The sequence below is a fragment of the Leucoraja erinacea genome, chromosome 9 (assembly GCF_028641065.1).
Source record: "Leucoraja erinacea ecotype New England chromosome 9, Leri_hhj_1, whole genome shotgun sequence".
Taxonomy (NCBI): domain Eukaryota; kingdom Metazoa; phylum Chordata; class Chondrichthyes; order Rajiformes; family Rajidae; genus Leucoraja; species Leucoraja erinaceus.
The window spans coordinates 39,420,761-39,436,701 of NC_073385.1; the positions used below are offsets into that span (position 1 = coordinate 39,420,761).

The following is a 15,941-nucleotide window of genomic DNA, read 5'->3' on the forward strand; positions in this document are numbered from 1 at the left end:
GGGTATAGATGGGTTAAGTAAATGGATAAAGATCTGGCAAATAGTAAGACAGCAAATTGTGAAATTGTCCATTCTGACAGAAAAAATTAAGATAACAGCTAAATGTTCAGAGTTTTCAGAGCTCTATGATGCAGAAGGGTCCTAGCAGCTAGGACTAATTCTCTCTCGGACACAAATCAAGTTTCCTTTGACTATTTTTGCTATTAACATACACTAAGGTGTGATTAATGGTCAGCAATTAACCTACGAGCTGGACTTTGGAATGTGGGGAAAAAAGCGAAGCAGCAGGAGGAAAACTGCACTGTTGTAGAGGGAATGTGAAAAGTGCACAGACAGTGTGCCAGGTCAGGATCAAACGCGAATCCCTGTAACCATGCGACAGCGGCACTCTTGCTGTGCCCCTGGGTCAAAATTATACTTAATTTACAGCAGAAACTGGTGATACCAGATGTGAAGTACAGTGTATGGTGGTGGCCACCTTCAGGAATGCGTTGGAAGTAATTCAGAGAAGGTCTAGTCTAATAAAAGGAATGATTGGATTATGTAATGGAATTTAGAAGAGTGAGTGGGGCGGATCTTGATGGGATAGATATGGGAAGGACCTTTCATCCTGGGAGAGAAGCTAGACCTGGGTTTTATTGCTGTCAAAATAAAGGGTTGCTCGTTTTAAGAGTGTAAATTCTTGCTCAGAGGGTTATGATATTTTGGAATCATCTTCCTCAAAAAACAATGAAAGTAGAGGTGGACAAATGCTTGATAAGTAATGCGGTGAAGTGTTATGAGTAGACAGCAATGTAAGGTTAAGGATACAATCAGATCTTCTTTCTGTTTTTATTTCAGCATCTGCAATTGCTTTGTGTTACAATCAGATCCGCCATCTTAGTAAATGGGGGAGCGGGTTTTGGATGCCTACTCCTGAACGTGCATGTTCGGATTTAGGAAAAGCTGAAGGTGATTTGAGGTTTAGAAAACTAATGAATTAGAACTGAAATCTCCAATTATATTGGACGTTAGTGTTTCTGCCAGTTATCTAAAGTATAGAGCTCCCTCCAGTGGCAGTAAATTAACAGCATTTTCTTTGTTATGTTGGTTTATTGTCATATACGCCAGAGTGCATTGAAATTTCTTGTCCACGTGAATCTCACATACAGTAATGATAAATGCAACAATGAATACCGTGAGTGAGCTTGTGATGGATGTAGCTGATCTACATCGGTGAGACCAAGCGGAGGCTTGGAGATCGTTTCGCCGAACACCTCCGCTCGGTCCGCATTAACCAACCTGACCTCCTGGTGGCTCAGCACTTCACTCCCCCTCCCATTCCGTATCTGACCTCTCTGTCCTGGGTTTCCTCCATGGCCAGAGCGTTGGAGGAACAGCACCTCACTTGGGGAGTCTGCATCCTGGGGGCATGAACATTGAATTCTCCCAATTTTGTTAGCCCTCGCTGTCTCCTTCCCTTCCTATTTCTCCCTCAGCCCTCAGGCTCCTCCTTTTTACTTTCTTCTCCCCGCCCCCCCACACCCCATCATTCTGAAGATGGGTTTTGGCCCGAAACGTTGCCTATTTCCTTCGCTCCATAGATGCTGCTGCACCCGTTGAGATTTCTCCAGCATTTTTGTGTACTATGGATTAGGTTATGTTCACCACTCTTTATGTTCATTCGGTAAAGAGTAGAGCAGTTGCCACACCAGGTTGGGATGCAGTGTTTCAGAATACTTTTAAGATGCATCTGTGGAAGTTCGAAAGAATCTCCTTGACATGCTTAATCTTCTTGGGCGTCTATGAAAGTATGTAAACTAATACTCTTTCGTGATAACCGCATCAGTGTGAAGATACCTTAAATGGATAACTTAAAATTGTGGACTGTGTCTACAGCAGTCCCATGATGGAGATAGGACTTGGTCTCCCACCCCCTGCATCCTTAGGTCAACAACTAACTCTTTTGTCTTGCTGTTAAGGGATCTATTATTGTCCTGGGCCATTCTAACACATGAATATGCTTTGATCTAAACCATTCCATTGCAGCTCTGGCTGCATGTTTAGGGTCGTTGTCCTGCTGGAAGGTGAACCTCCGCCACAGCCTCAAGTCTTTTGCAGACTTTAACAGGTTTTCTTCCTAGATTGCCCTGTATTTGGCTCCATCCATCTTCCCATCAACTCTGACCAGCTTCCCTGTCCCTGCTGAAGAAAAGCAACCCCACAGCATGATGCTGCGACCACCATGTTTCACAGTGGGGATGGTGTGTTCAGGGTGATGTGCAGTGTTAGTTTTCCGCCACACATAGCATTTTGTATTTAGGCCAAAAACTTCAATTTTGGTCTCATCTGACCAGAGCACCTTCCTCCACATGTTTGCTGTGTCCCCCACATGGCTTGTGGCAACTGCAAACGGGACTTCTTATGGCTTTTTTTCAACAATGGGTTTCTTCTTGCCACTTTTCCATAAAGGCCCGATTTGTGGAGTGCACGACTAATAGTTGTCCTGTGGACAGATTCTCCCACCTGAGCTGTGGATCTCTGCAGCTCCTCCAGAGTTACCACAGCCTCTTGGCTGCTTCTCTGATCAATGCTCTCCTTGCCCGGCCTGTCAGTTTAGGTGGACGGTCATGTCTTGGTAGGTTTGCAGCTGTGCCATACTCTTACCATTTTCGGATGATGGATTGAACAGTGCTCCGTGAGATGTTCAAAGCTTGGGATATTTTTTTATAACTTAACCCTGCTTTAAACTTCTCCACAACTTATCCCTGACCTGTCTGGTGTGTTCCTTGGGCTTCATGATGCTGTTTGTTCACTAATGTTCTCTAACAAACCTCCGAGGCCTTCACAGAACAGCTGTATTTATACTGAGATTAGATTACACACAAGTGGACTAATTAGGTGACTTCTGAAGGCAATTGGTTGCACTGGATTTTATTTAGGGGTATCAGAGTAAAGGGGGCTGAATACTTTTGCACGCCACACTTTTCAGTTTTTTATTTGTAAAAAAATTTGAAAACCATGTATCATTTTCCTTCCACTTCACAATTATGCGCCACTTTTTGTTGGTCTATCACATAAAATCCCTATAAAATACATTTACATTTGTGGTTGTAACGTGACAAAATGTGGAAAAGTTCAAGGGGTATGAAAACTTTTGCAAGCCACTGTATCTTTATATATATATTGTGTGTGTGTGTGTGTGTGTGTGTGTATGTCTGCATATATAGTTTGCAAAATTCCCCAGTGCACTTTTTTTTGTTTTAAACAAACCTATTCTTTGATGAAACTCCCAGGATATTTCATCCAAGTCCCCATTTTGCCTGAGAAACATAAACACAACCATCTGAATTTATTGAAAAGAGGTGAAATACAATGGCTAAAACAGCTAATCCCTCACCCTTTCACATCAGTTATCAAATTTATGGCACCTTGACTAAAAGCTAAACGACATACCAAATGGCAAAGTTCTGAAATTGGAGCTGTGAAGATGGTTAAGTTTAACTATTCCAAATTCTCATTCAACACTTGTATATGGTTGCAATTTAGAATTGATCAATCTAATAAGTTAGGAGTAACTCATCTGCACAGGCAGCATCTCTGAAGAATGAGTGATGTTTCGGGTCGAGACCTTTATTCAGTCCTACTCCAGCATTTTGTGTCTACATTTGATTTAAACCCGCATCTGTAGTTCTTTCCTACATAATCTAATAAGTTTTATGGCCGTTGAATAAAATCAGGTTTAAGTTATACATCTCTTGTTAATCTTGCGCAAAACAATTCCATAGGCATAAAAAAATATTAAGGAACACTACAAAAGCAGAGCAACTGGAATCTTCATATTGCTATTATTTTACTAAATACCACACAAATCATCTTTTTTTTCTCAGCTGCAGGTGATCATTTTGATATTCCTGCCTAGTCTTCCTAATTTTACTTTGAGCATACAAAATACTGTCATTTACGAAGGAGCTCCAGAAAATCCTGCACACACTCCCCTTGGCATTGTCGTTTCTTGCAGAGGCTTTCACATTTTCCTTTGAAGGGTGCATGCAAGCAGTTGTGAACAATGGGATTAGATGAATTACAGAGTGCAAGTTTAATACAAAAATCAATTCAACACAGCACATGAGCCGTGTTCATTTTCCATTTATTGATCAGTGGCACTGGGATATTAAAGCCATTTCAGATTTTACATCCCAAGAAAATAAATATTCAATAATACTCTATAACTCATTTCCATTATTATTAGGTATATTTGGTGCAATCTTGAATCTGCAGCTAACAAAGACATTGTCAAATAGTAATACACAAATTGTTTAGTGTTAGGTCCGTTGGTTTACATCCCAATTCTATGGCCCATTTATATTCGCACACGCGCACGCGCACACGCACACACCCCTAGATAGATATCTATCTATTCTATCTATCTAATATATAAAAGTGTGTGCCTGTCGCCTGCCGTCCATCCGGCTGCCTTTCTGCCTTTTGATTCGTTTCCATCGTGTGATGTCACAATGCCCAATGCTCGCAGATGTCCAATCGCAATGCCCAATGCTCGCAGATGTCCAATCGGAATGGATCCATTTACATGGACGGTTGCCGGCTGCATTTCTTCCTTTGATTCACCGCAACTCCGAAACCAGACGCAGAATCGCCGACATCTTTTCCATTTCAGTAGAGATTTCACTTTTCTTACTAAGTATCCGCTCCTCATTACATTTTGTCGTGTTTAAGTACACGTTTTGAATCAAATCCTTCCCCCCCCCCCAAATTTTCAAAAATAAACTGGCTTCTCACCCATAGAAGCAGCACCAGCCCCATCCCCTGGTGAACGTTCCATCGTGTGATGTCACAATGCCCAATGTTCACAGATGTCCAATCGGAATGGATTCATTTACATATGCCTTTGCAGGAGCCCCAGCCAATGGTGAACGTTCCATTGTGTGATGTCACAATGCCCAATGTTCACATATGTCCAATTGGAATTTTAGAGGGAGTTAGATGGAGAGAAGGCAGGTACAGGATACTGAGTTGGATGATCAGCCATGATCATATTGAATGGTGGTGCAGGCTCAAAGGGCCGAATGGCCTACTCTTGCACTTAATTTCTATGTTTCTATGTTTCCCTGTCCTCACCCCTCTCCCTCTTGCACCCATCCCTCTCTCCCCCCCCCCCCCTTCCCTCTCTACCCCATCCCCATTCCCTCTCTCCCCCATCCCCATCCCCCTCCCCCTCCCCCCCGCCCCCTTCCCCTACCCCTCTGTCCCTCTTCCACCACTCTCCCTCCCCACTCTTCCCCTTACCCCACCCCTCTCCCTCCCCCACCCCTCTCTCTTCCCCTCCCTTTCCTCTCTCTCCCCCACCCCTTCCTCTTACCCCTCTGTTCCTCTTCCACCACTCCCCCCCGTCCCTCTTCCACCACTCCCGCTACCCCTCTACCCCTCCCCTCCCCACTCCTCCCCCCCCTCTTCCTCTCCTCATCCCTCCTCCACCCCCTTCCCTCTCTCCCCCACCCCCCTTCCCTCTCTCTCTCCCCCAGCCCCTTCCCTCTCTCCCCCCGCCCCCTTTCCCCCACCCCTCTGTCCCTCTTCCATCACTCCCCCCACCCCCTCTCCCCCTCCCTCCATCCTCCCCTCCCTCCCCATCCCCCCCCTCCCCCACGTCTCTCTCCCAATCCCCCTCTCTCACCTCCTACCCCCGCTCTCCTTTCCCTCCCAAATCTGTCCCGTTTCCTCCTCCTCCTCTCCCCTCCCTCCCCTCTTCACACCTCCCCTCCCCCCACCTGTGTGTTTGGGGGGTGGTTAATGTGAGTGTGTGATGCCTCCCCCCCCCCCCCCCCAAACGCCGCTGGGGAAACAGACCCAACGGGTCTGCACTTGGTCTAGTATACTTTTAAAACTCTCTGTGTGTCTTTATTTGTTTGTGTCGGATTATATTTTCAGATCAGATTTTTGGCCTTCGATTCATTGGTCCGCCAAAACCACACGCAGAACCTTTTTCCATTTGGCTAGATATTTCACTTTTACATTCGCAAATCCAATCCTCATTAAATTTCGTCGTTTTAATCTACACATTTTTAATAAAATCCCCCCCCCCCCCCCCCCCCCCCCCCCCCCACTCACTCATTTTGTCGCCTCCTGCTGGCCAACCACAATAACGGCTGCTGCCGCCCGGCTCTCTCACGCTGGCTCAAGCCAAAGATCGTCTCTTCCCCCGTGCTTTTTGCCATACCTTTGCTGGAGATTTACGCTGCTGCCGCCCGGCTCTCCTCGGCCTGCAGGTGCATTGAGGGCGTACGCAGCATCTCGACAGGCGTACGCAGCGTCTTGACGGCGTACGCCTAGACCGCAGGCTCACTCGCCATCACGCCCGCCCGCCCACTCCACCCTCCCCCCCCGTACTCTGGGTCTGTAGCACGTTCGTGGACCAGACCCAACAGGTCTGCACTTGGTCTAGTATATAAATATAATTGCCTTTATAGCTAATGTACATCATGAGAAATAAGATAAAGAGAAAAGGAGCAATACAAGGGAAACTGCAGAAAAAGAGGGGTGTGGAGAGGAAGGATGGGAGGGAAATGGGCAGAAACAGAGATTAAGCAGGGAGGAAAACATTTGAAAAGAAAATTAACAAGATTATGAATTTGGTAGATGAGGTATATCGCACACACACACACACACTATTGCCCCGCAACAATGATTACACGGCGAGAGGCATAACGGAAGTCGCGTCGGGTTTCCTAAAATGGCGGATGTTCCGCCCTGTTGCGTACTGCACGTCGGTCCATTGGACTTTGCAGGAGTGGACCATTTGCTCCGCTCTATGATCTTTGGTTCTTAGTGTCAAGGTGATTGTAGTGCAAGGAAGGCATGTGAATTGCAGGAGCTCTAGATTGTCCAGAATTCTAATAAAGTCGGCCATGACCGACCGATCTTTCAAAGCACTTTGTATTGGTCGATCTAGCGCTACTGAGTAGTCACCCATGACTTGAAAAATGCACAATAAGAAACATTTGTAAATTATGATTGCATTGTGATTCAAAACTCTTTTTTTAATTGGATGGTATCTGTAACATTCGTGTAGTGCTGCCATGATTTGTGGGAGATTTATCCCAAACTGCAGCATTTGTCTTGTCACTGAGTAGACACAAAATGCAGGAGTAACTCGGCGGGCCCAGCAGCATCTCTGGATAGAAGGAATGGGTGACGTTTTGGGTTGAGACCCTTCTTCAGACTGGGGTTCCACACTCAAAATATCAAGCTACATTTGTCATTATTATTATTAGGGTTGGGGAAAGAGGGATTTGGTCCTTGGAAGAGCCAACTGAACAAGTTGAGTTGGCTCCTCTGTAGCCTTAAAGCTGAAGAATGATCCTTTATACCATAGTACAGTTATAAAATCAACATCCTTCCTTAGTGTAAAAACCTCTTCTAAAATAACATCTTTCTTTCTTTCAGCTTTTCAGGGAAGTAAGAATAATGAAATGTTTGAACCATTCAAATATAGGTAAGTGATTTTCTTTACATAATTTTGAGAAATTTATGAGGATGTTTCCAAGCCTTGAGGGACTGGTTTATAGGGAAGAGGACTTCTTTCTTTGGCATTGCAGGTAGATAGGATGGTGAAGAAGGCTTTTAGCTCTCTGGCCTTCATCAGTCCGGGAACTGAATGTTGAAATTGAAGACTGAGGGGTGGTCTGAAAGATGTGTATAATATCAACAGGGTTGGGGAATCAAGAACTAGTAGGCATAGCTTTTTGACGATTGAAACCTGAGGCAACTTTTCACACAAAGGGTGGTGCACACATATGGAATGACCTTACCGGCTGGAGTGATAGAGGCAGGTACAATAACAGCATTTTGGGGAATTTTGGACAGGTATATGGATAGGAAAGATTGAGTGATATGGGTCAACTGTGAGATAATGGGACTGGATTAGATGGGCAGCTTAGTTGGAATGGATGAATTGATCTGAAGAGCCGGTTTCTGTGCTGCATGTATCTGAATTAATTTAGCAAAGAACAAATTTTTCTTGTTAAAAACTTTTGGAGAAGATTTTTGTGATATCTTGCCTTAACTCTGACCTGCCATTGTCATGTCCTAACGCTAGTCCACCAATGTCCTTTCCTCCTTATGTGCATTAGGATTCTTTGATAGGCATCCAGCCATTAAAGCTTGTATCATTATTTTAGTAATTTCTAGAATATTAGCGTTGCCCCCACCCCCCCCCCCCCACCCTGCATCTTTAAACAGCAACTCCTTTACAACCCAGAGGCCCTTACCCTGCATTGAAGATCACTCCCACTGAGTTACACTAGCTACCTGGCCACTGAACATTGGAAATATAAAATAATAATAATAATAATACACTTTATTGTCATTGTAAATGCATACAACAAAATTTCAGGCGCACTGCCCGAATGAAGCTCCAACGTATCACATAAATAGCTACAAGAAAAACGGCAAGAAAAAACGTGCAATATTTCACAGTATAGTGCAATATTTCACAGTATAGTGTTATAGCAGTACAAAATATTTGTAATGGGGGGGGGGGGGGGGGGGGGGGGCAGGGGGGTGTATTCAGTGCAAAGTTCAGAGTGGTGATGGACTTAGGGTAGAAACTGTTTGTTAATCTTGTGGTGTGTGATTTGATGGTCCTGTAATGATGTCCTGAGGGCAGAAGGGCAAACAAGTGATGTGGGGGATGAGATGAGTCCTTTAGGATGCGTGATGCCTTTCACAGGCAACGAGAGCTATCGATCTCTTCCAGGGCAAGCAGATGTGTGTTAGTGATCTTCTAGGCTGTGTTGATGATTCTCTGCAGAGCCGCCTTGTCAGCCGCAGAACTTGCCATACCACACCAGGATGTCATGTGTCAGGACACTCTCTATGGAGCAACGGTACAATGACACCAACAGCTGTTGTGTCAAGTTGACTTTCCTGAGTGCCTTTTTTACCCGGGAGTTTGTGTTAGTTGACCACCTGAGATCTGCTGAGATGTGGGTGCCCATGAACCTGAAACTGGAGACTCTGTCCACTCTTTCTCTGTTTATGTGCAGTGCGGGATGGTCACCCTGCTTCTTCCTGAAGTCGATGATGAGCAGTTTTGTTTTCTTGATATTAAGTGCTAAGTTGTTTTCTGAGCACCAGCCTATTAACCTCTGCACCTCCTCCCTGAAAGCTGACTCATCGCCTCAGTGATTAGCCCCGCCACTGTCATGTCGTCTGCAAATTTAATGATGGTGTTCGTGCTGTGGGTCGGTATGCAGTCATAGGTATAGAGAGAATAGAGGAGGGGGCTCAGCACACAGCCTTGTGGAGCTACTTTGCTGAGTGGGAGAGTGGTGGGGTCCCATCCTGACTGAATGTGGCCGGTCCGTTAGGAAGTCTTTAATCCAAAGGCAGGTGTTGTGTTCGAAGCCTAGGTCGGACAGCTTGGAGACCAGTCTACTGGGTATGATTGTGTTGAATGCAGAGCTGTAATCAACAAATAGCAGTCGTGCTGCACTGCTCCCCTTTGTTCTAGGTGGAGCAGTACAGTACGGAGGGCAGTGGCAATTGCGTCATCTGTTGATCTGTTTGCTCTGTACACATATTGGTGTGGATCCAGGGTTAATCGGAGAGTGGTCTTGATGTGCTTAAGGACCAATCTCTCTAGGCACTTCATGATTTTTGGTTTAATGCAACTGGCCTGTAGTCGTTGAGGCAGGTTATGGCTTTCTGCTTTGGAACTGGCACTATTTCCGATGTTTTTAGGCATGTGTGGACCATGCATTGTGCCAGCAGGGATTGATTGAAAATTCCTGGCACAAGGCATGTTTTTCTCTTTAGATAACTTGCCCTTTATGAGTATTGGAACCAAGTGTCACATGGCATGAGAATACTTCCAATAATTTCTATGACAGCTTGAACCACCTGCTTGGTAGTATTGGAGGAAGAGACCTAATTATCCTGATGGGTGACTTCAACGCTAAGGTTGGAGGCCAAAACGAGGGATATGAGGCAATAATGGGAAAGCATGGAGTGGGGAAAATGAATGAAAATGGCGAGATGTTTGCCGAGACCTGTGTTAACAATAACCAAGTGATTGGGGGAAATGTATTCCCTCATAAAACAATCTACAAAACAACTTGGGTGTCATCGGATCATGTCACAGAAAATCAAATTGACCACATTTGTATCTGTCAAAAGTTCAGAAGGTCTATGGAAGATGTCAGAACAAGAAGAGGAGCAGCTGCAGCTTCAGACCACCACCTCCTGGTAGGGAAATTTAAGCTAAGGCTGAAGAGACACCAGGCCAAAAACCAAAGAGCTAAATACAACATTGAATACCTCAGTAGTGCTCAAGCGGTGAAGAAGTTCAAGAATACCCTCTCAAGGGAAAACACAGAGCTACAGCATAGGAGGAAGGAAGGATGGACAATAAATGAGAACACCTAAAAGCTGCTTGGAGCTCAACCTGTGAGGAGGCCCAAGGGAGAAGGACCCAAAAGCACAAAGAGTGGATAACACCAGAAACCCTTAACACAATCCAACAGAGGAGAAAGTGAACAACTCAAGAACAATGGCTGAAAAGGCTTTGGCCCAAAAGGAGTATGCTTGTCGCCGTCCCCGCAGGCTTGCACTGTCCGAAAATCCAGCGCGTCAACGGCTTGTCGGCCCACAGGCGCATTGAGCGCGTACGCAGCGTCTCGACGGGCGTACGCAGCGTCTTGACGTCGTACGCAGCGTCTTGATGGCGTGCGCGTGGTGTTGCGCGCCGTCTTGATGGCGTACGCCTAGCGCGTGGCGTTGCGCGATGACGTCAGGCCGCCTCCTCCCCTCGCAACCGCGCGTTGCGGGAACAGACCCAACGGGTTCCCCTTGGTCTAGTAATCTTTAAATCTCAAGTTTAAAAAAAGTATTTTATTAAAAAAAAATTAATTAAAAAAATTGTGGGTGCAACTTACTGTTATTTTTAACATAAAATATTATTTATTTAACATAAATAAATCCTTAAAAGAAATATTATTTATTTAACATAAATAAATCCTTAAAAGAAAAGGAAGAAACTTTATAAATAAATTAAGTGAGGAATCAAAGCCTTTTCAGCCATGAGCTTGCTTCATTATTAATACAACCTGATGTCAAGTTTACAGATATTTACATTTCATTGATTTTTCTCTTTAGATAACTTGCCCTTTATGAGTATTGGAACCAAGTGTCACATGGCTTGAGAATACTTCCAATAATTTTTGATATTTTAAATAATAAGCAATCTTGCGGCAAAATGTTGTTCATGGCATTTACAAAATGTTCCAGTTTTTCTCTGATTGTTGTAATTTAAAATATTATGTTTTAATGTTTTCAGGCCAATGTTTAAATTAGAGTTATTGGTGGAATATTGAACGGTTAACTACCAAATGAGTCATATTTCATTCAAATTCTGTATTGACCTATAATTTGATTTGTTCATCAGCATCTAAATGAAATAAAAAATTATAGAAGCATAGAAAATAGCTGCAGGAGGAGGCCATTCGTTGTGATCATGGCTGATCGTCCCCAATCAATAAACCGTGCCTGCCTTCTCCCCACATCCCACATTCCACTAGCCCCTAGAGCTCTATCTAATTAATAATACTTCAAGTATTCTTCCTTTTTTATTGTACTACCTTGATGGTAGAGAGAACAAATACGTGATAATATTTGGAGATCAGCCAAGCAAATGAACGAAGAAAGAATTCAAGAAACCAGAAACATTTTGCCTTTTGAGAAACAACAGTGAAAGTGCAAAAGAGTAGTAAAAATATAACTGCAATTAAATATTATCTAAATGGCTTTATGTCTATTTAACAATCAAAAAAATGAAATATGAAACAAAGGCCTCCAGAACAATACAACTAATTTAGCCATGGAACAGACAAGAAAGTTCCCAGGTTTGATCTGTGTACACAAATTTGGCTCCATGGGAGAACTAACCTTGTTCCTTCACTTCTCATTTGCAAAGAATCTCCATTGAGGATAGAATTAACATGGCTATATTGGAACTTCCAACTAATTCAACATGAAAAACATGTAAAGAGAGGAAATCATTTGTCTTAGTTAATAACATAATTAATGAGTAGTATATGAATTTATAATTCTTTTAGATTTATTATTCTGGATATATAATTCTCCTTTTAGAACAAATTATATTTATTGCTTGTTCATTTGTTATTTGATATTGACAGTTTTATTTTAAATATCGTTCAGATGTGTTCATTTGAGATTTATGCTTATCTTTGTTTAATTTTTGCTTTCAGTGAAATTATTTGAAGTTATTGAAACTGAAAAGACTCTCTATTTAGTGATGGAATATGCGAGTGGAGGTAAGAAATTCTACTGAAAAGCCATCCAATCTTTCTCTGGGAATGTATTTTCTAGATTAAACAAGGAAGTATATAGTTTTCTATACAATACATTATTATTTTGAAATTTAAAATGGGGTTCATACATTGCTGAATATTCTGTTCGCAATTTTGTGTAACACTCTACAAGTAACACTGAATTGAATAATGTAATTGTCTTATATGGGGATGCACATGACAATTGTTTTTTCTAAATATCTAAAAGACAATTTAATTATTTTCCTATCATACAATCATTGTTAACTTAATTTTAATTTGCTACTTGGAATGGACTTTTTCCATGCTGGAAGAGGAAATGAGGGAATGATCCTCAATGTGCATTTTGAATGCAGTCTTTTACCCAGGGTAGGGGAATCTAGAACAAGAGGGCATAGATTTAAGATGAGAGGGAAAAGATTGGATAGAAATCTGATGGCCAACCTTGTCGTTCAGAGTGGGGTGGGTTTATGGAATTAGCTGCCAGAGGAGGTAGTTCAGGCAGGTACAATAACAACATTTTAAAGAGATTTAGACAGGTACGTAGATAGGAAACGTTTAGAGGTATATGGATCACATGCAGTCAAATGGTATCAGCTTACATGGGGCATCTTGATCAGCATGGGCAAATTGGCCCAAAGGGCCTGTTTCTATGCTGTATGATTCCAAAAGAAATTAAGATAATTTAAGATTTGGCATTCCAGGATTTTAGCTGTGATATTCAAGCCATAGCAAAATACGAATAAGTTAGGATACCATCTGAGCCAGAATTAGGCCACACGCCAACTGGAGGAACAGCACCTCATATTCCGCTTGAGTAGCCCACAACCTAATGGTATGAACACTGAATTCTCCAATTTTAGGTAATTACCAAACCCTCTCCCCTTTTTTTTTTCTTATTCCTCCTCCCCTTTCCCTTGTGCCCCACCTGCACCTATTTCTCCCCCCTCCCTCCAACTACATTCTTTTCTCCAGCTTCATAATTTGCAACATTTTGTCCCGCACCTTCTGTCTTTTCACCTCTGGTCTTTGTCCAACCATCTACCTACCAACCCTATCCCCCCCCCCCCCCCCCCCCAACTATATCGACCTATTTCTTGCCAGGCTTTGTTTTGTCCCTCCTCTCTTCCAGCTTTCTCCCCCCCTTCCCCCACCGCAATCAACATAAAGAAAGGTTTCGGCCCAAAACATCACCTATCCATGTTTTGCGGTGATGCTGCTTGACCTGCTGAGTTACCCCAGCACTTTCTGGAATACAGTTTGACTCGCACTGGAACTTAAGATTCTCATGACTGATGCCCTGTCTTTTGAGGTTGTAAATTGTGAAAATATATCCCATTAATAAAGTCATGTCTGATTAAGATTAATGTAACAGATAATTTTAGCTTTAATATTGTGCTGAAATTAAAATAAGAGTGTTGTCTGTGCAAAGTTCCCAGATGTACAATCACAAGGGTTAAAACATATACCAAATCTTTATCTGACAAACAAGAAATGTTTAATGCTGCTGCAGTGGTTTATTGCATATTTTGATTATCGTAAATATAGATATCGTAAGGACTTTTATTGGATTTTTAATCATTTTCTTTTACAGGAGAGGTATTTGACTACTTGGTAGCTCATGGAAGAATGAAGGAAAAGGAGGCTAGAGCTAAATTTAGACAGGTATACACCTATATTTTTTAGTTGGTGCTGTACAAAATTATCTAAAGTCTTAAAAGAGAATTGAAGAGTATTGGACATAAACGTGAGAGGTGTATGAATGAGACCAATCTAGTCGTGAATGTTGACTTTAATATCTAGGGCATCAGTTGACTTCAGTATCTAGGGCATCAGTTTAGCTCTGTTTACTCAAGACCGAAGAACTGGATTGTGTAAGAAACTATCCTCTAGTCTGAGAGTAAATGCATGCAAAAAATATGCATCAAAATCAATTTCTATTTATTTCGTTCTTAAGAATTGTGGCATGAAAGGTAATTTCCTATCTTACAAAAGGTATTCTCAATGATAACAATCTAAAGCATGTAATGAACTGTTGATCATAAGGAAACTGAACAATTAATCGCTGAGCTATTTATAGATTTTATTACATGATGAAAAAGAGAAACCGAGTCAGGCAGCATCTGTGGAGGGAAACAGACAGTCAATGTTTCGGGTAGAGATTCTTTATGTAAACTGGGAAGAGAGGAGGAAAACTTATTAAAGAAGGGCATACTGTGAAGAGACTTTGCAATAGAGCAGTAAAATGGAGGCACAGGAGACTACAGAGGCTGGAATAATTTCCCTGCACAGAAGCTGTCTGGTCTGCTGAGTTCCTCAGGCTATTTGTTTTAATGCATATTAAAGCATCTGCAGTCTCTTGTGCCTTCATCATATAACTTCTGAGAATGCAACCATTTTGATGCTGTATAGCAGCTTAGTGAGCAACAATTTTGTTTTTAGTTTTGAGAAAAAACAGAAAATCCTATAAATATTAAATCAGGCAGTCAGGAGAGGTCAGATAATTTGATGTTCCAGACATGGGCCAACAATACATTTGGATGCAAGCATTGAAACTTTGGAATATCAACGCGTCCTCTACGTAAATGCAGCTCAACTCAATTATTTTTCCAAGCATTTTCACTTCTTTGTTTCAATTTTTCACGGCCTCTTCTGTTGTTCAAGGCTTGGATCGTCTATGTTCTTGTATTCCATCTGCATTTAGTCATGTTCAGTGGATTTTACCTTATTTCTCTAAATATTACTTCAAGCATTGTTTCTGCCACTGTTGGCATTCATAAAACTGAGGTTTAATTATTCTGCATATCCTGTGTAATTAAAAATAATAAATGGGTTTGCCATCATGGTCTCTGTGAATTCAAGTGCACCCAATAAATTGTGCAGCTGGTTGGGAATTTTTTCTCTCGAGTGAAAAAGCCAGTATTTCACTGATGAAATAAAAATGCTGAAATAAATCACTGTTTTTCAACTTTGAAATACTCAACATATGCAACACAGAGTCTGGTTTTGCCCTGTGTTTGCTCTCTTACGTTGCCCCAATTATTAAATTTATGTTTGGATTTACGATTAGCACACCAATGCAGTACACTTCTACGTAATACATCAATGGGGACCCGGTTTGGGGAGAGGGGGGGAGCTGTTGTGCTTTGTAAATTTGTCAGCGCTGTAGGTGGCTGCTATTTGTATACATTGTGTATGCAAGCAAAGAATCTCACTGTGCTTAGTCATATGACAATAAAGTATTCCTATCTTATCCTCGTAACATCCTCAACATCCTTGTAACCATCGAGTGGTGCCAGCAATAATTGCATAACCAACAATCTCTGTCCCTTCCTTCTTTTTTGTTTTTTTTAAGTATGTATTAAATGTATGTCTTAGTATTCTTTAGCATGTTTTATTTGGGGGGTGGGGGAAACTTTTAATGTCTTACCTCAACAGATATGCGATTATTTTTCTCTGTTGTATCTCCGTTGCACTGCGTCCTAACATCGAAGAGCTGGCGGCCTCTGTTGGAGACTGACTTTGGGAGGTCCAACCGCGGGAGCCTACAGGATTTACCATCGTGGAGCTCGCGATCCCTGTCGAGATGACCTCAGA

At 42.4% G+C, this 15,941-nt stretch overlaps 1 protein-coding gene across 7 annotated transcripts in view; it reads left to right on the forward strand.

Annotated features, from left to right (window-relative positions):
- The window catches only part of mark3a (MAP/microtubule affinity-regulating kinase 3a), a 100,322-nt gene that overhangs the window by 41,715 nt on the left and 42,666 nt on the right, over nucleotides 1-15,941 (forward strand). For all 7 annotated transcript variants that reach the window (XM_055640595.1, XM_055640594.1, XM_055640592.1 and 4 more), the window contains exons 4-6: nucleotides 7,441-7,489; nucleotides 12,264-12,329; nucleotides 13,939-14,009. In XM_055640595.1, the coding sequence (XP_055496570.1) occupies nucleotides 7,441-7,489; nucleotides 12,264-12,329; nucleotides 13,939-14,009 (186 nt within the window). The remainder of the gene's footprint in view (nucleotides 1-7,440; nucleotides 7,490-12,263; nucleotides 12,330-13,938; nucleotides 14,010-15,941) is intronic.